Source organism: Solea senegalensis, linkage group LG16 (genome assembly GCF_019176455.1).
Source record: "Solea senegalensis isolate Sse05_10M linkage group LG16, IFAPA_SoseM_1, whole genome shotgun sequence".
NCBI classification, from domain to species: domain Eukaryota; kingdom Metazoa; phylum Chordata; class Actinopteri; order Pleuronectiformes; family Soleidae; genus Solea; species Solea senegalensis.
In genome coordinates this window covers 6,511,835-6,536,636 of record NC_058036.1, presented here as the reverse complement: position 1 = coordinate 6,536,636, position 24,802 = coordinate 6,511,835, and the positions used below count along the sequence as shown (strand labels likewise).

Sequence of the window (24,802 nt, the reverse complement as noted above, 5' to 3'; positions counted from 1 at the left end):
AGAGGCTTAAACTATCGGGAATCTTGTTTTAGTCATGAAAAACCGATGAATCGATTATGAAAACAGTTGTCGATTCATTTAGTATTCGATTAATAATCGATTCATTGTTTCAGCTCTACACGCGTACACATTGCCCTCTCGCTAATATTGGTTAGGGAGAATCTGGATTTGGACAATCTGGATTTCTCCAAATACTAATACTCTGTCCGCCACTTGTAAAGAAGACAGTCTGCTGTCTGGATTTGATAATGTCAAATGAATGTGGAAAATATGGCAAATGTTTGGCTAATTTTATTCACTGTAGCAATATATTTGCTATAATTGCTTAAAAACCTTTGATTTTTCGCCAAAATATAAATGTATTTTCTTCTTCTCTCCCTGCACTACTTTTAATCATTATTTTAAATGATTTACTTTATCTATTTGTCTTTTGTGGTCAAAAAAACATCTTATTAAACCAGCAATGAGTTGGTCTAAATAAGAGGTAATGCCACTATTGTCCAATTACATGTTTAAAAACAACAGATTTTTAGTAAACCCTCATGGACTCCCACATAATTGGAGTCCAATCACGGCTGAAGACTCCCGACAGAGCCACTTGTGATGAAAGTACTCACTCGGCTGTTTCAAATGATGGTTAACTCACGAGAAACAGACTTCTCATGGGATTTATTGACAATAATTCAAATATCAGACGTCGCGTTTGCTTGTGTTTGCAGCAGAACCCCGTCAAGAAACAGGCAGCTTTCTCTCTCTTCCTCCGCTTCAGCGTGGAATTCAGAAGGACTGATAAAATCCAGGCAGGATGGAGAGATAAGATGAGAGCAGCCGACCAATAACAAACTCATCTGCCCCCCAGACAGCCGACACATCTATCACCGCTAAATATCTCAGACACAAAAACCACGGGGGGATTTTAAGATGGGAATCTTTAAGTCAAATTTCCTGGTCGCTTGATTATCTCAAACTGTCACTTTCTCTTCATTAACATTCAAACTGATGCTTTGATTATCAAAATGAGTTGATTTCTGACCCAGAACTAAAAATATCGAATGGTTTATTTGTTGGTTTACAAACTGAATAAACATGGGCGACAACCAAGTAACAGAGATCAACATCAGATGAACTCGTTCCCCAAATCTGCCTCCAGACTTTAATCATTAACTCTCATATCTGATGTTTGGTAACGACTCTGGTTCAATCATTAAACGTTAGAATCCCTCGTCAGAACAGTGAAGTAACAGCAGCTGGAATACGGCGATAAATAAAGTGAAGTAGACACAAACCCGGCAATTAATGCACAAATCTAACCTACCGTGCTTTCATCTTTATGACTTTTTATAGCACAGTTTTTAACACAAACCACACATCACGGGGGACTATTGAAAGAAGCGGATCCAAAAGTATCCCCTCGTAAACATAAATATTTTATGTTTACATTTTAAGGACAAAATGTGAACCGCGTGATCGCTCCGCCGTCCTCCTCGCACGCTGACATCACCGGTGTTTTTGCTCCGCGGAGGACATTGATCTAATTTAGTCCAATATTAGATTAGCCGAGTAATGAGAAAGGAAAGCTTGAAGTGGGAATAACACCCCATTTAGGCATTCCTATAGTCTTCGGAAAGCAGATGAGACCCTGAACGGAACACTTTTCTGGATTTAATTCGCCAACAGTCGCAGCGAGGACTGTGATATTACACCACACTCTTTTCTCTGGGCACTAACGCTGTTGTTTTCTCCGTTCTGGTTGTTTTTATTCATTGAAACGCCGGTTTATTGAATCCAGATCTGATTGAGGTTTTGACATGTAACTCCAGAAGTACCGTTTTTAACCACACGAGCAAAATGGCAGCGTTGAGCTTTTATTCCAGCGGACATATACACAAAGAGTACGGCTTCATTGTCACTGGTTCTGGTTTTCTGAGAACCGGGCGCATTCAATATTGGTACGGGGACCTAAGAGGTCGGTTCTCAGCTGGAACCCAAAAAATAGTTGGTTCTTCCTCGACTCACTGTGAGAATATGACAGTGGGCGTGTCCTATACTGGGGTTGTGAAGAGAGGGAGGTAGCGGAACAGGAAGTACGGAGGAAAAAGTTGTGTTTACTTCCCCCTGAGCAACGCACATTAACGTCCTCCCACTCCGGTTCAAGATCCTCTGGTTCAGACACGTTCACATCCGCAGAGGAATGTCTGTGACATCCAGGTGAGTGGCTGCACCCTCACGCTGCTAAATATCCAGAGCTTCTCCTGCTGCACACTTTCTGGTTAATTTGACCCCGTGGATGTCAGGGGGACGTTCTGGAAGACGTCCAGGGAGACTTTTGTGGACACGTGCGTTACCCAAATATGGACAATGTCAGGATTCATGTGTGAAAGCAATGGAACTCAACTTTGAAGACTCAACTTGGACTCTCTTCTTTTGAGGTCCCAGAATCTACTTCAACGCTGCTCGCTCAGTGTTTTTGTCGATGTGGGGAAGTTTCAGTGTTTATGAGTTAACAGCAGACAGCTGTCGATTACACCTTCAGCATGCGCCGTAAAAAAAACCCAAACTCACTCTTTCACGGAGTCAAATCATCCACTCCTCTCCTCCCTCACGCATCCTCGGGAGATAAATGCCATGTCATGTTTTTCCATACCAAAGTGGGTCAATGCGTAAAACACTCCTAACTTGGCAAGAGGAGGGGGGTGAAGAGTGTGAAGCAGTCTTTCCAAACAGCAATAACATGACGGAATGGTCGTCACTCAGCAGCACAACCTCCCCCTCCCCCCCTCCTCTTCCTCTTCCTCCCCCACGCGCGCACACACACACCAGAAAAAGAACCCAGAAAAACACACTCAGCAGTATGACCCTCGACTTTAAACCCTGCTCAGTGTGTTTGTGTCAGAATGCGTGTAAACATTTATGTGTATGAGAGATGAAGTTAAGTTAAGGACAAGTGACAGATTAACCAAAAATAGAGCTCCCATTCTTGGAAACGTGGCCAAGAACAGCATTCAGCTATAAATATTGGAGCAAACAGAGTGTTTGTATGAGCTTTTTTTTTCCAGCAACACAATGTTTTAAAGGTCCAGTGTGTAAGAGTTAGTGACATCTAATGGTGAGACTGCAGATTACAACAAACGGGAGGATTGCGCCTCGGGGAACTACGGTGGCCATCACATACCAGAAAGGATGTGGGTTATTTTTTGCCAAGTCGTAGTCGGGCTGAACGATTCTGAATAAATATCCAATTTGCGATTGTTTTTGACTGAAATTGCGACTGTGACGTGATATCACAGGAAATGGCGGTTAAAAGCAACACCAGCTGAAACCAAGTGCTGTACACCAGCGATAGATTAAAAACAAATCAAATATAGAAACATAAGCCCTAATGAACCTAAAAACTACAATAAAACAATAAAAAAGATAAAAGCCAAAGAGTTCAAATCAAAGATGTTTCTTCAGTCTATAGAATATGAATTATCCAGCTACTGTACAAACATGGCAGCACAGCGTGATCACCTCCTTAAACTGCTTATTATAATAATAGCTTTTACTACAGCTACAAAAACCATGTGATTTTTATTTTAAAGGGATTATACTCTCATAACAAAACATACTTAATGTGGACTAGATTCAAAAATCCCTCCTTAAAATGACTCAGTGGACCTTTAATAATCGACGTGACTTCAGCAGCACCTCTGTGGCACTCGGCCAAAAGCCCTTCAGTCTTCACCATAAAAGCTTTGTTAAACCCAGAGAAGAGAACAGGGCTCGTCATGAGGATTATTTTCAGCTACAGACTGACACAACAAACCAAATTCCCACCTGTTCATAAGTCTGCTAATTAGCCCCAACCGCCATTTCGTTTCCCTTCATTCATTCATTCAGTCCGAACTCAATCAATCACCTGCGTAAGTTTCCCGGGGATGCATCCAACCCGCTGACGGCACCTTTAGCCGGCGCTCAAACGGCGACAGCTATTATTACTATGTTATAAAATGTATATATGGAGGCGATAATACCATTAACTGTGTTCCTTCTCTCCCTTGCTTGTGTTTCTTTCGTCCCGCCCCCTCATTCCCCAAGTTTCCCCTGCTGTCGCTCCAAAACTCAGTAGCCAATCAGTAGGCAGCGCCTTAAGGCCCGCCCATGGTCAGAATCGCAAACCAAAAATAAGCATGGCACAGAGAACAAGTGAGGAAGCGCAAAATACTATATATAGACTGTATATATATATATATATATATATATATATATATATATATATATATATATATATATACACATATGTGTAAATATGTATATAAATATGTGTATATACACATGTGTATACATATAGATACACACACATATATACATATATGTATATATATATGTGTGTGTATATATACACACATATATACACACACATATATATACACATATGTGTGTATATATATATATATATATATATATATATATATATATATATATATATATATATATATATATATATATATATATATATATAAGTATATATATATATATATATGTATATATATATATATATATACACACACATATATATACAAATATATAGTGTATTTTTGAATGAATGGTCTCTCTCTTCGGTCTCCACCTCACCCCCCTCTTGTCCTTTCTCTCCCCTTCCTCCCCTGCGTCCCCCATTTTTCCTTTCACCCCAACCGGTCGATGCAGACGTCTATACATACCAATTTTTTGCCTTACGTAAAATGTATGTTGTGATGTGGTGCTTCACAAATAAAATGGAATTGAATTTTATTGAATAAGAATGTGTAATATATAGCACAACCTGTAGATAATCAGATGAAAAATGTGTTTTTTTTAATTTTCACCAACAAAAACTAGAAATAATACTTTTGAATTAAGTAAGTAAGTCTGGTAAAGCAGCTTTTTACACACTGATTAAAGGACATTGTGACCTATTTGTGACACTTCAATAAATAAGCTCAAAACAAATGACAGTAGCTTGAATAAAATAATGTTTTTGAAGACAAAAAATTAAGAATAAACTACGTACTATATCCAGCTTTGGAAACACTCACTTTCACTGGCTTTATCCCTGAAATAAGTCAATTATTAATGTTTTATTAATCATTAATAAGTTATGAGAAACTTTCAAGTTGCCAATTTGTGGGAAACAAAATCCCTTCGGCTGGTGGAACCATTCATGAATGACCGACTTCAGTTCTAAATCTTTGTACGAAAGTGTGTGTGTGTTTGTGCTTCACAGGACTCTCAGAGTGGAGCTGGAGGTCTGACAGAACCTGACAGGGGACACAGCAGGGAGTCGTCCAGCTCTTATCAGCCACCGGGTTCATGTTTGCACTGTAAACATCCTGCCGACGGACTGCATGATCCAGAATGCGAGAAGATGCGAGAGAAAGGAGCACTGTGACACTCCACACACACACACACACACACACACACACACACACACACACACACACACACACACACACACACAAGCAGAGCAACAGTGGAAAAGCCATGACAGGGGAGCAGTTTTTCTGCTACTGAACTCATTCCTCCGTTTCTAATCCAAACATTTCCACTCTTTCACCAACAAATCTTCAGAACCGGGCTGAATTTTTTTTCCTGACGACAGTTGATTACTTTCCAAAGTGTCTGGTCGTCAGGCCTTTACAACGGCCTCGGCTTTACGAGCGCTTGGCCGGCTGCTCGCGGTTATTCCCCCGACGTGAGGGGGGGGCGGGAAGCTCCGCGCGTGATGAGTTAAACCTTAGAAATCCACTTTGGCTGAAATTACAGCCGGTTCTCTGATGACACGGGGGCTGAGTGGACCAAAGTGTTTACCAAATAAGCTGAGTAATCTCATCGGTCCTTGTGCACACACATAAACATACAGTCGTCCGCGTGTGTGTATTTCGGACTGGTTCACATTTACTTTAATCGTTTCCTCGTGCAAAAAAAAAACTCTGCCAGGAGGAGAAAACGATGATGATAGGTCGGCGAAATCTGCACGCCGTTAGTCAGAGAGTCGGGGCAGCGTGTGCTGTTTTGCAGATGGAAGCTTTAAATCACAGATCTCTGCTGGTGGAGGGTTCGAATGGCCACGCGGTCTCAAGTCGAGCCATCCGCGGCATACATCAAATAGCTAGAAATGTGTACATGAGGTCATGTGAAGGGATTATTACAAAACTGATGCGCTTTTCTTTTTTTTTTGATGACTAAAACTCATGTGCAGATTTTTAGGGAGAACCATAGTTCATACTGGTTCCAGGTGTTTCATGGTTCGGTCACTGCAGCACACACGCAGCGGTAGCAGGACGCAAGACTCCGATACTTGTGTTAATATGTCATAATCTGCAAAAGAAAACCTCCAAGAGATTAATCTAGGTGTTTCTCTAATGCAATTACACTGAGTAATCAGTTTTAATGTGATAATAACAAGCTGAATTAAAGCGTCCATGAGATTTCTTCTGGGCATTCTCCATCCGTGACGCTTCTCCCGTCTTACCTTCTCTGCCAGCAGCTCGCGGATTTTCCCGGCCTGAAGTCGGAACCTCAGCAGCTGCATCTCCAAAGCCACGCAGCGCTTCTGCCAATCCACGCTGGCCGCTCCGACGGCTCCTCCCGACCCGCCGCTCCCCAGCACGTCGGCCATGGCCGCGATTCCGAGCTCTGCCTCTGGACCGACGGAGCAGACTGAAGGAAGAAGAAGAAGAAAAACACACACACACTCAGTCCACTCAGACGTTTATGACAGTATGGTTTAAGTTTCCTGCCGGGTGTAAAAAAGCTGGTGCCGCTTCTGTTCAAAACAAGTGATTTCACCTCATTGCCGACCGCACTTCCCATGATTCACTGAGCAAATGTGAGTAACGCGCACACTCACAATGAGGTCACGATAACAGGCGGTTTAACGGAGGCCGCCTCTCGCTTTCTCCCTTCCGTCAATAACCGCAGAGAGACACGCCGCACGCTTTGAGACACAAGCGCTCAGCGAGGACACGTCAAACCTCGTCTCCTTTCAGCTCCCCGGGGCTCTCCACATGCCCACACACACTGAACAAAAACTCAGCAGGCAGGGGGGGCGTCGGGTTCATGCGTGCCGGCTCCCAGGCCTTCCTGCAACAATGCAGGTCACTGCTCTGGTTTTTTTTTTTTTTTTAGCCAAATTACCTACTAACCCAAATTCCACCCACGTCCACAGCTCCCACGCCACGCAATCCCTTCTTAATTACAAGGCAGGAGTGAAACGGGATCCCGCGCGGCACAATAGTGTCTTTCTGCATGACAGTCCCATCACAGCAAGGAGGGAGGGAGGGTGGGAGGGAGGGCGGGGGGTCATCAGTCGGCCTCGGCAAAGAAAGGAGGAAAGAATGTGTGAGACTGAATGGAGCGAGTGGGAAACTGGGGGCGCTGAAGTTATTTTTACCTGAAGAGGATTTGACGAGTGGCAGGATTCTCATTCACAAAAGACTCAAGGGGGAGTGATTCTGATTCTTAAACCTTAAGAACTTGCGAGATTTAATGAGCTAAACTTTGCTCGTCAAGTAAAAATGAAACCAAAAGAAGTTCGAGGAAGAATAAGTAATGGAAGAGAAAAAGACAGACGCCGTCAGCAGAACGGCAGACTGTTCAAAGTCCACGAACTATAACTGCACCATGGCGCTCCCTACAATTAGCATGCTCATAAATACAGGCCTCGCAAAACAAATTACAGAAGTCATGCACGTGGAGGTTTTTCGCCAGCCGACCGCTGCACCCAGACTGGACAGTCAAGGTTCAGCCGTGGTGGAGACTCCAGTGCATGAAGGTCAAGTAAAACACTGGCTAATGTCTGCTGGGCAGCGCAGGGGCAAGCCAGAACAGAGGAAGCCGGCCCCTCCTCCAGGAGCTAAAACAGCTGGGTGTAAACAAGCCATTTGCTGGTGTAACACTCTCAACACTGCCACGCTAATTCTCCCCGGAACAATTCCTTTTATCGCTCCCCGCTTGTTGAACACAGCAGGGTTGTTACCAGCGTATGCCAACCGGTGCCAGGAAAGGAGAACTTTTCTCTGCCGAGGAGGCAATGAAAGGTCGGAGGAGGCCGAGTCTCCTCTCAGCTCATCTGCATCGAGCGTTGTTACACTTCCGATTTAAACAGAGTTATTTTCTGCTTTTTGCAGGTTTATAACAACACAGAAGGCCTTTGCTTCTGGATCTACTGTTATATACCATCTGATAGATACTCCTCCCACCGAGTGAGAGTCGATGTGGAAGATATCAGGGATTGTAATGAAACTGTTTCGGAGCTTACGGCGCGCTTGGTTTTAGGGGGATAGTTGAGTGAAGTGTGGTTGGTTGAGGTGTTAGGGTTAGTGGGACAATAGGCCTTTGACACGGAGGCTCCGCGTCGCTGGAAACATGGTTTCCTGTGGGGACGCGAAGGGAAAACTTAAAATGCTTAATCTACACCCGCTTCAGTCGATGACGTTGTAAATTTGTTTGTGTTGCTTTGTAAATCATTCACTCCTCACACCAAAGAGAAAATCAACGAGAGCAGTTGATCTACCGCTTCCTCCATCACTAACTAACTACAGTACGTAACTAACTAACAAACTGTGTTATACTATACCAGGGCCTTAAGCGTCCAACAGAAAGTGAATATCTTCTCTTTTTAAGATATCATAGAGTAAAGAAGTCAGGTACCTCATGCGATCTTTACAAAAAAAAGGGCCAAACTATCACTTTAAAGAATCCAGGCTGTGTGTGTGTGTGTGTGTGTGTGTGTGTGTGTGTGTGTGTGTGTGTGTGTGTGCGTGCGCTGCTCTTCCGAGATACGAGGAGCGCGTACAAGTCTCAAATCAGCCCCTTCCACTGACTCACACATCCATAATCACCACATACTCAACACCAGCCGTAACTCTTCAGCACTTGCTTAGCAGAGCGCGCACACATGCACACACACACACACACACACACACACGCACATTCAGAAATAGATTGGAAACAGACACACGTGCGCACACACACACACGCAGAGTGCTGAGCACGCAGCTGTGGTGATGTAAGTGATTAGGTGGTTCAGTGATATCATCCCCACCAGACTTTTCAAATCCCCTTTGTTGTTGTCTCTGCTGACGTCCAAGTTGGCTTCCCCAATTTTTGGCAACCCCCGACACCCCGCCCAACTCTCCCTTTCCTATTAAATACAAAGACTCCCATCAGATAGGACCGGAGAGTGTGTGTGTGTGTGTGTAAATCTGGGTCAGTCGCGGTGGATCCGTGTCAGCGTGGCAGATCTCTGTGTGTACGAGACGGAGACGGAGACAAACGATCCGAGAGCGCGAGGACTCAAGTACGGGTGTGTTAAACGTCGCTTTATCTGCTCCTCAGTGGCGTTTAACAAAGACGAACCTCTGTCGACTCACACTTTTTGTTTAAATGAGCTACCTCTCTGTTTTGGTTCCATCTTACATGTACAGCTCGGACACGTGTCTATAAATACAGGACGCTACTGCGGCCCAACATTTCTTAACCTTTGACATGAGACAACAGAGAGGTTTTAAAAGCGTATAAATAACAGCGTTTGTCCTCGTTTTCATGGCTATCCTGGAATAATTCAGCCTCAAAGGGCAATTTTGACAGGGCAGTTACTCACATCGGACTTTTAAGACACGATGCCTGCATTTTAAAGTCCTGAATATATCTCCACTTAATCCCCAGCCTCCCGTTATATCTCCTTATCTTGTCTTACCTCCTCCAACACTTCTCACTTTCCATCCTCCCTCTCCTCCACCAGCACCTTTCCCACCCTCCTTCATTTTCCCCCTCCTCCTCCTCGTGCTCCTCCTCCTGTCTCTGCAAGTCAAACCTGCATCTCTGTCCCGGTGCAGGTTAATGACAGGCCTCAGCAAACTGACCACACTCATTATCAGTCCCAGCCTTAAACACAGGCCCTGACATTCCTCTGTGCTGAGGTGTAAACACCACCTCTGCAGCTCTCCTGTCCTGCACACAAACACTGTGGAGCAGTTGACTCTCTGACACTGAAAGTGCATCAAGGATGAGCCGATTCAATACTCAGTGTCTGCATAGAAAATATGAAGACAAATGTCCAATCCAGCATGATCTAAAAAGCCTAAATATTACACAAACTACTACACTAACACAGGCTTTAAAATGTAAATAAAAAAAACAGAAATAAGCATTTGACTGAATCATGTTGAGGGCTTTTTATTTTCCTTTTAATGGGAACAAAATAGCTACTTCATCAGCTACGTCATAAGCTACGTCATGAGCTGTGACGCAATTTAGAAACTTCATAAGCTACTTCATGAACTGCGACACAAGTAAGCAACTTTATCGGCTGTAATGCAATTTAGGAATGTGATCATCTGCTATGGCATAAAATAACAACTTCATAAGCTACTTTATCAGCTACATCATAAGCTGTGACACAAGTTAGCAACTTCACCAGCAACTTCATCAGCTACTTCATCAGCTACCTCATACGTTGTGACGCAAGTTAGCAACTTCATAAGCTATGTCATGAGTTATGTGTTGAGTTGTGACGCAAGTTAGCAACTTCATGAGCTATGACACAAGTCAATAACTTCATCATCAACTTCATGAGCTACATCATGAGTTGTGACACAAGTTAGCAACTTCATGAGTTGTGACGCAAGTTAGCAACTTCATCAATTGTGACGCAAGTTAGCAACTTTATCAGCTATGACACAAGTTCACTTCAGCTTGACACAAGTTAGCAACATGTGACACAAGTTAGCAACTTCATCAACTGTGACACAAGTTAGCAACTTCATCAACTGTGACACAAGTTTGCAACTTCATCAACTGTGACACAAGTTTGCAACTTCATCAACTGTGACACAAGTTTGCAACTTCATGAGCTATGGCATGAGCTGTGATGCAAGTTAGCAACTTTATAAGCTACACCATGAGCTGTGACGCAAGTTAGCAACTTTATAAGCTAGGTCATGAGCTGTGAGGCAAGTCAGCAACTTTATCAGCTGTGACACAAGTCAGCAACTTTATCAGAAACATTATAAGCTACGTCATGAGCTGTGAGGCAAGTCAGCAACTTCATGAGCTACTTCAAGCGACATCATCAGCAACGTACTTCACGAGTTGTGCTGCAAGTCAGCTTCTTCATCAACTGTAGCTCACACACCTGCATCACTACATCACAGTGTTTTTCCTCAATTGTATTGTGTTGTGCTGATGAATATGTCACGTTGAGTGAGATTTTGGTTGGCTTCTCAGTAGACGGTCACGTTACATTTCTGACACGATCAGAAAACAAAACTGTTGTGTGTGGCTCTGTCACACAAAGACACAAGACCATGATTAAAGAAATCGCCATGCACTTGAGACTGAAGCATTATGATTTAAAGTGCCTTATTATGACTCATTCACAGTTTTAGTTTAAAAGATGTAAAATAACTGTTTCACAATGACATCAATATTTAGAGATAGAAGAGAGAGGAGATGATGGGGGGTGGGATGAGAAGTTACATCTTAGGTGTGTAAGAGTATGTGCGACACAATTCTGCATTTTTATGATAGACTTCAAATATATATGGTTTTTAAATGTGTCAGACTTTCTCCATGGGAATGCACTTGCCAAGGTTGTGTCCAAAAAAAGGCCACGGTGAACAGGTGTGTGTGTGCCAGAAGCGCACGGCTGAGCAGAAGATAGTGTCAACCAGAAAAGTGTAGGTCAGCAATAAAACCAGACACACGGCATCTCTCCAAATACAAAGCTTGGCTCCAGCTGCAGAGCCTGTGACCCGCGCTACCCCCTGACTCCTGGTTAATTATACCCTTTGTCGTGTGCGTAAAAACGCATACAGGGACGAACGCTAACGCGCCTTGAAGTCCGTTTTTACCTTGTGACTTTTGTTGTCTCTGTCCCACTCTTCTGTCTGCTTTCTCACGGACACTTTTCCGCCGGTAAATCGTCGCAGTTCAGCTCATAACTTCCTCTTCGCTCCGTCGACACTCACTCACTCACTCACTCCTCATTCATTTCCTTTTCCACAGTTTTCCGCGTCTTGTGTTGCTGCGTGTCACCCCGTGTCCCCCCCGCGCCGCTGTCCTCTCTTCGCCTTCCGTGCGTGGAGCGCAGTCCTCACTCACTCCCTCACTCACTCACTCACTCACCCTCAGCTCCATTCAATAGACTCATCCCATATTCCTTTAAAGGGCCCAGTGCCGGATCAGGTTTCCGCAGGAGTCAGGCCCCCTTATGTGCAGGAGCTGCTGCTCAGGATATTGCATTAAGGCTGCAGCGCTTGGGGTTTCCCTTCACGATGTAAACACAGTGAAGCGAGTGAAGGAGAAAGAGTCTCTCTTGCTCCTCTTGTAGTTTTATGCTCCAACCAAAAAAACAGTTCAGGGTGACAGACATCAGAGACGCACCACAAAATAATGCCACTCACATTGAACGAATTACACTCATATAAAAGAGGTAGATGGTCCGGTGTGGAATGATTTTGGGGTTTTAATGGCAAACAGTGAGTATATTGTATGTTTGTAAACATATTTGAGTTCTGACTTTATACTCAGAATTTCTGACTCTAAACTCAGAATTTCTGAATTTAAACTCATAATTCTGACTTTATTCTCAGAATTCTGATTTTAAACACAGAATTCTGATTTTAAACTCAGCATCTCTGAATTTAAACTCAGAATTCTGACTTTATTCTCAAAATTCTGACTCTAAACTCAAAATTGATGACTTTAAACTCAGAATCTCTGAATTTAAACTCAAAATTGATGACTTTAAACTCAGAATCTCTGAATTTAAACACAGAATTCTGACTTTATTCTCAGAATTCTGACTTTATTCCCAGAATTCTGATTTTAAACTCAGCATCTCTGAATTTAAACTCAGAATTCTGACTTTATTCTCAAAATTCCGACTCTAAACTCAGAATTGATGACATTAAACTCAGAATCTCTGAATTTAAACTCAGAATTGATGACTTTAAACTCAGAATGTCTGAATTTAAACTCAGAATGTCTGACTTTATTCTCAAAATTCTGACTTTAAACTCAGAATTTCTGACTTTAAACTCAGAATTTCTGACTTTAAACTCAGAATTCTGACTTTATTCTCAGAATTTCAGACTTTAAACTCAGAATTCTGACTTTATTCTGTGAAATTCTGACTTTATTCTCAGAATTCTGACTTTAAACTCAGAATTTCTGACTTTAAATTGCCTTAATTCTCTTCCGTACAACCCAATATCACGTACTATTTTGGTGCAGAATTTCTGACTTTATTTTCAGAATTTCTGACTTTATTCTCAGAATTTCTGACTTTAAACTCAGAATTCTGACTTTATTCTGTGAAATACTGACTTTATTCTCAGAATTCTGACTTTAAACTCAAAATTCTGACTTTAAACGCAGAATTCTCTCCCGTACAACCCAATATCATGTACTATTTTGGTGCCTGCTCTGGCGAGGTTCAAGCAATACTAAAATGACCTCTGATTGGTCCGAGAGCGTCCTCACTGGAAGAGTCAAGAGTGTGACGTTCGACATGAGACTGTTTTTTTTAAAAACACAGACACACTTTCACACTCAATTTCCACTTGTTGCTGAAACAAAAAACGTTTATCAGAATAAAACAGACAGTGGGAAAAGTTCTGTTTGTGTACTAGTGATCTGGCGACCGCTCTCATACAGTGTTTTGAATTGGGATAGCAGGAACTGCCACTGTTGTTGTGATGTCACCGAATCATTGTGTGCGAACACACGCCTTCCACAAACACAGAGAAACTATTACATTATCACACGAGTCATCTCGAGACAGTGTGCACACCTTTAATTAAACATCATGCCTTTAAAAGACCACCGTGAGTGACTGAGCACTGTTTAAGTCCGACATTTCGGTTTCAGGGAAGCTAATTACAGTATGTTTGTTTGCTGGCACGGATTGCAGGAATAGCTTTACTGGAATCAAACGTTGTTAAACCACCGCGTGGAGCTTTTGCAGCGGCACAGAACCATTATCTGGGCAGTAAAAAGAATTGTGGGGGCATAATTTAGCAAAAGCCCGAGACCACACCGACATAGTACAAGCGCACTCGCGTCTCAAATCTCATTTCTCAGGAGGGTCCACTCTAACGTCGGAAGCTTTAAATCCATGGGTTAGCTAAGAAACAAATGAGCTCTAATCAGAGAAGCAATTACGTCTTTGTCTGGAGCATTTATTAACGTGTCCGAGCCGCAACTAAATAATTCTCTCACTAAACACCGGGTCCTGTGTCATGCAGAGGAGCGGGAGAGTTCCACGTGTCTTTTTTTAGTTTGCGTGTTCATTTGACAAGCACGCAGCGGTGCGTGTGTGAGACGGTGACACACCCAACCGACCAGGGTATAGTACCAATGCAGAGCGTCTTGCCTGAAGACAGACGCGCTATAAATCTAATAGACGGCGGCTGCACAGCAACAGCACATGTTCACATCACAAATTCACTGTTTGTGGACTTCTGTCTTTAAATGTTCACAGCAGTTTTAGTGTCTTGCTCAAGGACACGTCGGCATGTAGACGAGCGTAGATCGAAATACAGGTTCCGAACTTTCTGAAAACATTTGTCAACCTTGCAAAACAGGGGGAAACGGAGTGTTTTATTCTCCACATCAGCTGATCTCACACCTGCAGGACGGTCAATTTAGAGTGTCCAGTTTGCCCAATCCCCAGATCTGCATGTTTCTTGGACTGTGGGAGGAAACCCCACGCAGAAACATGGAGGACGAAACATGACTCATGTATCGATGAATAAATAAATAAATAAATAAATAAATAAATAAATTAGGGTTAAGAGCTGACACACCTGCATCCCTTACAGTGGTTAGGACCTCCTACCTCATCAACATATGGACACAGAAATACATAAATGTAGGCGAACAGAAATGTAGAAATAAATGTAAACTATTTATTTATTCCTGTATTTATTTATGCATTTATTTTTTTATTTATGCGTTCATTTATATATTCCTGTTTTTATTTATTCATTTATTTATTTATGCATTCATTTACAGTATTTATTCCTGTATTTATTTATACATTTATTCATGCATTTATTTATTTATATATACATAAGTCATGTTTCGTCCTCCATACAGAAAGGCCCGTCGTGAAACCAATCTTTCTATTTCTGTAACGCGCTCTCGAACACATTTGGGAGGAGAAGTGAAGGGAAACCAAAGTAATTTGAGTTTATCCTGAGAGGAACATGACTATTTGCACCCAATTTCACACAGTCGTTGTAGACATTTCATTAGAACCCACAAACCAAAAAGGTCTTCCAGTCTAAATTACAGTGGTGGTTTGACCGTCACTGTCATCCAGAGAGCTAACACTTGATATTACAGCAGTGGAACAACACAGTAGCAGGAGATTTTGGAATGGGGGGAATAATATTATGGAAATAGTGGGCAGTTTGCAGCAGGGAGGCTGAGTTTACAGGAGGATTTTGGTTTGCTATCACTGGCCAGGCTAAAGGCTGCGCCTTGTGTTGCACAATAAGTCAGTGCCTCATTGCTCTCAGTCAAAACAACTGGTGTCAGGTCTACATGGTTTACATGCCGAGTGTCGGCACGGCTGCCAGTGCAGCACGAGGGAGGCAGGAGGCAGAGCTTCAGGCCATGTGTTATCAAGGGTTTCCAGATTCATGTGCCTTCTTACGGCAATTTAACCTCCTATGTTGTGTGATGACCCCCCCGAGTATGAGCGGGTCACCGAGCCGAGCAGGAAAACTGACCCTGAGCTGAGAGAGGAAGCGCTGTGGACATTTACATTCAGATAAAAGGTAAATGTCTGTATTTATTTAGTGCTCTTCTGGTCTTGATGATCACACAACGCTGCGTTACACTATAAAAAAAACGCTGGGGGATATTTTTGTGTCATTTTATGTTGTATTTTTCAGCCAGTGATGACACATTTAAAACATGTCAAAACGTGCAGGTAAAATATAATAAAAGAACTAGTAAACATTTTGGTCATACCTGTCCTTCGCACACTTCAAAGTAGTTCCAGTATTAGCTGAAGCTATTTTACAATAAAAATAAACGCGTTTGTCATCTCAGGTGTGCATAAAATCAAAAAGGTGCACGATGTTAGCATTTGTTTTTCTTTGAAACGAGATGAACATATGTCATGCTCGACCCACAGATATCTCAAAGGGACAGTGAAAAGTGTTCAGACTGGGCCACTAAGAAGTTAGTTATGGGCCACATGTGGCCCACGAGCCGCCATTTGAATAGACTTGGGGTAGAGTAATGTAGGGTACACATAGACTCACCGGTCACTTTATCAAGTACAAGGTCATTGGGTGTAAGGAGACAGTATTGGAGTTACCGTTGCCTTTCTATTACTTTAAACCACCCTGGTCGTTCTCGCCTGACCTCTGGCGTCTTTTTCTGGAGAGCTGTCACTCTTACTGCATATTTTCTCTTTTGGGACCATTCTCTGTCAACTCGAGCAAAGGGTTGTACATAAAAATCCCACTAAATCAGCAGTTTCTGAAATACTCAGACCAGCCCGCCTGGCTCCAACTATCATTCCACATTCAAAGTCGCTTAAAATCGCCTGAACTCCAGCACATTGTCTCGATCATGACTTAAAGGAATGCTTCCCCGATTAGCATTTAGCTTTGTATTACTAGAATATGGGGTAGTATTTTTGAAAAATGGTGCTTCCCAGCCTCACTTTTCCCCGACTCGAGGAATATCTTCATTCTTTTCTTGGTTACATGCCCACCAATGACACTAATTCCACACTTTTTAGACCCACTTGTAGCAGGGCGGGACCTCATTCCCAGAATGTAAACAGTGTCCGCCATCTTTGCTAACAGTTACGCTAACAGGACCAAGCGTCGCTGGTGGGCACGTGACAAAGAAAAGAATGAAGATATTTCTCGACTCAGGGGAAACTGAGGTTGGGAAGCACAATTTTTCAAAAATACTACACCTTTTCTAGTAATACAAAGCTAAATGCTAATCGGTGAAGTATTCCTTTAAAGGTGGAGCGGGAGATAATCTTCTGGAGCCTTTTTTTTTATTACTGTATGGCTTAAAATCTTCCCGATTTTTTACTGACGCATTTTCCAGGATCTCCAACCCTACCTTGAACAAGCAGCAGAGCAGTGTACCTAATAATGTGGCCAATTAGTCTTAAACAGAACCATAGCTGCACTGCTGTGTTGCAACACACCACGTCCACCAGTGGAAATGTCACCTCAAGGCACCATTTACTGCTGGCTAAGTAGCTTTTTCTAAATACTGCCGTTTCCAGACGCATCAGTAAATGAGTGCGCTCTTTTGATTGTCGTCAAATTACAGTACAAGTTCTTGACAAGTTTTCAGATTTACGCCTTCGGTTGGAACACATGTCCTTGGGGCTGTGCGCCACAGAAAGCTGTAAAGTATTTTGGTTTGGGTTCTTTTTATAGAATTTGTGGACAGAAACAAACATAAAGAGGAGAATGTGTTGCTTAATCCTCTAATTGCTCTTTACTGTTTGCTGTAAATTATGTCAATATGCGTGTTTACAGAATTCCTGCCTTCGAGAATATTGCATGACATGATATGATTAAGTTTTAGGTGGGAGGATTGTGGTTGTGGCAAATCAAAAGTCTTGTAGGTTCATCCCAAGTATCCGCGACTGCTTTCTGCAACGGCATCAAACTTTAGCTTTAGGGCCTAAATCCAGATGTGTAGATCCACAACGTACAGACTGTACCATCCGACGTTGGTCTGACTGAGGAATCAGTGACTGGATGAAAGAACCGTCCCTCGTTCCTCTTTCTTTGTTGGCGAACGTGAAACAGAATCATGGAGGGCGCTGACGCAGTTTGTCAGGCCTGTTTCAAGGTTTCACGAGCCGCGGCTAAACCAGGATCCAAGTTCAGGTCCAAAAACTCAAACTCTTGACTCTTATTTTGCCATTTTATTTTATAAAAAAACCACTCCCACGACATAAATAAAGATGTTTCCTACCAAGACATGGATAGATGTTGTTATTGGGGCCATTTTTCTTGCGCTTGCCCCCCGTTCTCTCACATGTTGACTGGTTATTTAACTACTGGGGATTTTGTTAGGCTAACAAATAGGTCTCCCTTCCCTTCTCTGATGTCTTTCGAGCTTTTTATTGCCGCTTGGCCAGCCGTGCTGGAACCACAGAGGGAGTGGAGCACGATGGAAACTTCATATAAAAAGAGAATCAAGCAAACACGGTTTAACGGCGACGTTGTGCGAGAGCGTGGATAAACGGCGTAAAGGATAGTGTGGAGGAGGCGATGGACATACATTAGGAGTTTTTATGACAATCAGCGTTCCATTTTTATCTCCTTTTAGACCATGAACTCCTTTCCCTTCTGCCTCTTTCTCCTCTCCACTCATCCGCACTTCCTCTGGCTCTGTGTGTGGTCTGCTTAATGAGCTGCTTTCAGGTTTACAAAGTGTTGCAGGTAGAGGTCATCTCTGACTTCTGGCCACTGCTGTGAAAAGAAAGAGTGGAAATCCGAGCCAGATTCTACAATCCAAGCCCCACAATTGGATCACTAATTTAAGTAAGTTTACAAAAACCAGCAACAGGAAAGACCAGATTCACCTGCTGTAGGATTGTTCAGACACGCTGGAAACAATAAAGTCATAACAGTCCAGTCCCGATCTGGCCATTCCGACAATCGTGGGTGCTTCTGATTTTAGGCTGATTTGAACGGATAATCTGGCTAAATTATCCTGCAGTGGAAGGGATTAAGCGACACGATTCTGACGCCATCGGACTGGTCTCGCCTTTTCAAATAAGATTTTATGCGCTTGAGCTCAATCGACCAATCATGTCATGAGCTCAGGATCATCTTCCTGATTCTCAGCCTCCCCTTTCTAACCCCCAACTTTATTTACATCAATGTTGAATATCACGTGACTTTTCTCTGCAGTTCCCAACAAAACAACTCTGTTTAAGCGTCACTCAAAGTCTCTCCTGATTTAAATAGTGCTTTCCAGATGTTTCTTCTCGTCAGTGACACGGGAGTAAGTGGCAGAACACACGTTGCATTTCAGAATAAAAGCATATGCGGATTGTTTTGCTATCTGTGTCTTTTATAAACCCCTTTTTCTCATGCAGAAACACCCGGTGCGTTTAATATCTCCGTTTTAGTCTCTACCAACTACTGAAGGACATAATTGTCCAAAAACACAACAGCAAACAGGGTTTGACAGTGAAACAACAATCTTCAAATCACTATAAAGCTAAATATTGATCATAGCCACTTCAAGGTTTGGAAAAGTCACTCAAATATAATATAGAAACAACATAAACACGACATTGAAAACACTCGGTAATCCTCGAGCCGTGCTGTGTGTCGACTCAAACGGGGTCGATTTCAAACCCACGTGATGTCGCGTGCATACGTGCGACAACACCGGGGTTTTCCTAGACATTAAAGCTGCGGTTTGGGGATCGTATGGCGTTCACCAGCGGCGATTGGAAAATATGTCCCGTGAACGTGAGGTAGTGAACCGTGCCTGGAGGAGAGGCAGACGCTGCGAGAGTGTGGTCAGACGCTGATCCTTAAATCACAGGTCCACGGAGTGATGACTGTTTAGCCGCTGGATAATAACACTCATTTCATAGAGCTGCACGTGCAACCGCATGCACGTGTGTATCCCCGCAGACACAAGTGGGTCCATACTGTGTGTGTGTGTGTGTGTGTACAATCAGCATGCGACTGAAGCCTATGGTCACACTTTTGCAGTGATTCACCACAGGTAAACCCAGCCCAGAGGGTTCACAATGGGCCTGGAGCGCTAATCAGAGCCGGTCCACAAACCGCAGTTGTTGAAAATAGCTTTTTCGAATCGCGTTTGCTTCCTGCGGTCACACATCGACAGCTGGAGTCGAGAAGGATTTGACTCCGACATGCCTCCAATGTCATATCTGATACTGTTAAAGCACTTTGCTTACAGTGGATTATACAACTGGGAATTTCCCTTTATGAAAAACATGGTGTCTCGATGACGGACAGTTCGATGGAGAAAGGGTTTGACCTTCTGACCTCGCGGTTACCGCCAGGAAATCACACAGCACATCGTGAGTTTGACCCATTCTGTGCATAGCTAACATAAAGACAGGTAAATAAATGAGATTTGAGGGGACTGAAAAGTTGAAAATTGGTCACAAAGTGAGCAGAAAACATCACGCGCAACAGCTATTCACTGACGACGCCAACATTGTCCGTTTAGATTCTAAAATCACGTCAAATCATGCTAGTTTCCCAAATCCCTGAAATCGTATCGAGTACTTTAAGCCCTACAAGGAAGAGGCCTTTACCTCATCCATCCAACAGGGGGCAATCAAGATGTCTTGGCTTCACTTTTAAGTCGTTTTTAATCTTAATACGCAGGCGATGATACAGGCATAAGAAACGAATAGTGCTCCTCTATTATACAGTTTGAGTACTACTCGACTCGACTCGACTCTTTTGCTTTTCCATTGACGATAGTACTCTTTAGTAACTGCTCTGACGAGGTTCGATCCCAAAATGTGCCATCAGACTGCTGATGGATACAGAGACAAATAACCACCAACTCTCACACTCAATCTAGTGTCCAATTGACCTGATCCCCATAGTGCTAACCTAGACCTGTACAATAGAAGTGTAGTCTAACCCTAAACCTACACTTTCTAGTGTCATCATTTCGCTCTCTTTTTAAAGCAGTTATATGCGTGAGTGTGCAATGAACCCTGGGATACACAGCACTGGGCAAGGTCCCATTTTTGGTGGTTGCATTTGTTGGCCGCATAGCCCGTTGGAACGCAATCGACCTTCAAGACTTCCTGGATTTGATCATGGTCTGTTGTCATCCACTCTGTAAAATGTCAAACTGATCCTTTAAAAGGTCCAAAAAAAAAAACGGCAAATGATCGAAAATTTGGACATAAAATGAGCAAATTAGAGCAGCTGTACTAACTCAGCGCCACATTTCCCAACTGTCAGACTCCATCTTTAACATTGGGAGGCATTAACAGGAGATGAGGTCACTGTTTGACTGGAGTCTGAAGTGTCACCGCCGTGCGATGACATCAGCAGATCCTCCTCTTACTCTGCGCTCACTGGGTCTCTTCACCGAGGTTTGCAGGCTGTCAAAACACCGCGAGTGGGAACGCACACACATCGGCGGCGTTTCCCACAGACAAAACAGTCGACACCAAGGACAGACAAGATCTGTCCTCGCACAATGCACTCGCTGTTTCCCCCGGGAGATTCTCGATCTGAGTCGAGGAGGAAGACGGGGCGAGAGATAGACTGATAGAACATGCGAGTTCAGCCAAGAGGGTGGAGGTAGAAAAGGCAGCGTGTTTAACAAACAGGAGGATGAGGCAATGTCACATGATCCTTATACAGATTGGGAGCGGTGAAACGCTCGAGGACAATGGGAGCGTATGAGAGCATGAAATGGAGAGAACTGTGACTCTCCGGGCCTGGAGGCTGCGCTCCTCTGGGGAGGGTTTTTGGCCGAGTTCCTGACCTGCGATGAGCCGCGGTGTCAGCGGCTGCAGAGTGAAAGTGTTTGTGCATGCACAGACGATAAGATCCAGCGTTGATAAGCGTCTCATTTGGGAATCGGGCAGGAGATTTGGGAGGTTTTGTTTGTGACACAGTGAAGAAAAGCTCAGAGTGAAAGTACTCATAAAACTGATACTAAAGTTTTCTGTGTACTTGTACTTTTTAGAGTCATTCTTAAAATTTGGAATTGTACTTTCACTGTTTCAAAGTAGGTTTTTATAATAATATACACACCAGAAACTGTCAGTGAAGGATGAGGACAGGTGAGTTATCCCTGAGTGAGTGACACGTGTGACCTTTGACCTATTTTGACTGAAACATGACGTGTTCACATGGTTGATGTTATCAGCACTTTCAGTAACTAAATAAACTTAACTTTTAGACCAGTACTTTTACTTGTACTTAAGTAAAATTGTATCTTAATAGTGGTACTGTCCACCTGTGTACAATACACCCAAGTACAATGATGTATAAATACACTGTATTTATATTATATATAAATAAAAAATAACTTTATTTATAAAAATAAAGTTATTATTTTTTATTTTATTTATATATATATATACATACATATATAAATATTATTATTTTTTTATCATTATTATTATTATATATTTAAAACGTGTCACTGACCCCAACTGGACACTGCTGAAGTCGTACCACCAGGAAACCCTGATCAAATATGTTGTATATTACATGTTTCTAAGTGTTTTAATGTATAACTACAGCTGTCAAATAAATAAAGAGGCGCCCGTTGTGAAACCTGCGTCAGCGTGTGAATCCATCAGCTGCTGGTGCTGAGTGAGCGGGGTGCGAGGCCCACACAGAGCCTCAATGCACAAATCACGAACACGCGTCCTCCACTGCCGCGTGAATCCACCTGTTGAGAGTGTGACGTGCGTGGGGCTTAGCACCTCCTCATCCTTGTTTTTTAACACTGAAAATGACCCTAATCCCATATGCAAACACACACTCGCCCCGCAGATGATGTAAGGACTGCTGAGAGCGCCGTCTTTACCAGACCGGACCTTCATCCGCTGTTGACGGAGCAGAAAACGGCACAAAATGACCTCCTGTAGTGAAACTGGATGCCACATCCTCACGACCAGACATTTATGGAGCCATAAATCCGCTGGTCAGTCAGCGCTGAGAGGTGTTTGTTATCAGTCATGTGACACGAGGAAGAGGAGACACTGAGGGCGTCTTTGTGTAAACACATACCAAACGGGCTTTGTTGCTGAAAGAGACCCACCAGAGGTCCACACAGGACTTCAAGGGACAAGGAGCAGGATAGAGAGAGCAATGACAAGCTTGTAAACCTATACCTGCCACACACACACACACTCAGTCCTACAAAAGACTTATGTTCAGAGTAACCGAACACCAGAGATTCAAAGAAACGGCTAATTTGTTGCATCGACCTCTCATATAAAGTACATTTTTTCTCGAGGGTTGTGTCTGAGAAAACTAAACTTTTGAACTCAGCAAAAGTTCCTATAGCTCGAATATATGCTGTACCACATTTAACAACTTATTTTAACCATAAAAGGACCAGACAATGTCCTGTTTTCCAGAATAACTTCACCACTATCTGGCAGTTACAATCTACTGCATATTAAAATACTATTTTAACAGAAACAACAAGGTTTATTCAGAAAAACGCAACAGATTTTGCATGTTGAACTTGATTTTGTGTGCAAAAACAGGCCAAAAAATTGTAAAAACTACAGGTACTGGTGTTTGTCAGCGATATGCTTGGTTTCTGGAGGGTTAAAGGGGTTTTGCACAACAGGTAAAATGAATCATCCAGATTCAGTCTGGAATTTTTAAGGTCGTGGAATGTTTCTGACCCGTGCATCCTACTCACCAGTCGTGAACACACAGAAGCCGGGTATAGAAGCAGTGGGCAGCACTGAAGGATGTCTTGCTCAGGGGCACTCCAGCGGATTTGAATCCAGTCACAAGCCCAATTCCTTTCCTCTTGGCCATGGTCTGCCCTGGTGGTGGAAGATGGAAGTCAGAGGAACTCTTAGAAAAGTTCATAAAAGCAGTGTACAACTCACATCGCTGTGATTAAATAGCATGATTTATTCATTTATGCAGACTGGGATTAGGATTAGTGTTGGGGTTAAGGTAAGTGGAGAATTTATCTCTGGCTGGCTCCAGTTTTCCACGTGACCCTAAAAGGATACATAGCATGGATGAGCGGCTGAATGGATGGACGGATGAACAGGAGAAATGCTCTCGGATTGACAACTTTAAAATGGTATAATACAATAATTTTGTGATGAGTATGTTTTATTTAGTTTTAAGAGCGGGTTTTGCTCGTTTGGTTTTTATTAGTTTTAGTTTTTTTGTGAGGTTTCAGTTAGTTATTGCTTTTTAAATTTCGGTTTTGAAATCGGTTTTGCTTTTCCGTTATTTCATTAACTATAATAACCTTGGTTAAACTTTCAAATGGCCATAAACGTGTTCCATTCTTGCTCAAAACTGTAATCTTTGTATCCCGATGGTCTTGCTTCCTTTTCCAAAGGGGAAAAGCTCTATAACCTTCCTCTAAGTCCTGCCAAGGAACCTTGGCCAAGGTGGTTTCTTTCATTTAATCCAGCTCAAAGGACCGTATTAGGGACGTTTTTAATAAGGGGATTTGGATCAGGTTAAACTGAAACTCTGGACTGTTTCAAAAGCCATGAATCTTTGTCATCTGATCAACCTTGTGTCCTCTTCCAGTGGGAGAGAAGAGGACCAGGTAGGTGTGAGATATACTGTAAGAACCAGGACTGGTGAGGTAGACCCAGAACGACACTAACACACATTTCACTTCTTCCCCCCTGAGCTTTTTTCTTCCTGGAAAGATCAGATGTCGGCTGCTTTCATCTCAGTGAGCGTCGAGCTGATGTCATCTCCATGTCGTCAACGACTCTGACAGCGTTTGGTCACGAAGACGAAGAAGAAGAAGACAGATTTGTGTAGACGCAGTGACGGGGGAGGACAAATGAGACGCTGTAAGGGGGAGACGGGTGAGAAGACATGAAGGCAGGGAAACAGCAGCTTTAATGGAGAGAGTAAAAACAGAGGGCGTAGGTTAGAGAAGGGGAGAGTGATGGTTTTAGCAGATCAAGTCTGCAAGCATGGTTTCGCCTGCTTGTGTGGTATCATGTCTGTGGACAACTATAGTAAAAATGACAGATGGAAAAGAGAGACAGAACGGGACGAGGGAAGAGGAA

At 43.0% G+C, this 24,802-nt stretch overlaps 1 protein-coding gene across 2 annotated transcripts in view; it reads right to left on the bottom strand.

Annotated features, from left to right (window-relative positions):
- Positions 1–23,543, bottom strand: part of plekhh1 (pleckstrin homology domain containing, family H (with MyTH4 domain) member 1) — a 48,877-nt gene extending 25,334 nt beyond the window's left edge. Inside the window, exons 1-2 of one of the 2 annotated variants that reach the window (XM_044047623.1) lie at positions 23,443–23,543; positions 6,494–6,681 (exon numbers count right to left, since the gene is read on the bottom strand). In XM_044047623.1, coding sequence (XP_043903558.1) covers positions 6,494–6,640 — 147 coding nt within the window. In that variant the 5' untranslated portion in view covers positions 6,641–6,681; positions 23,443–23,543. Of the gene's footprint in view, positions 1–6,493; positions 6,682–11,876; positions 12,145–23,442 lie in introns of those variants that run through there. The other variant, XM_044047622.1, reaches the window with a different exon arrangement.
- Positions 23,544–24,802: the final 1,259 nt, after the last annotated feature.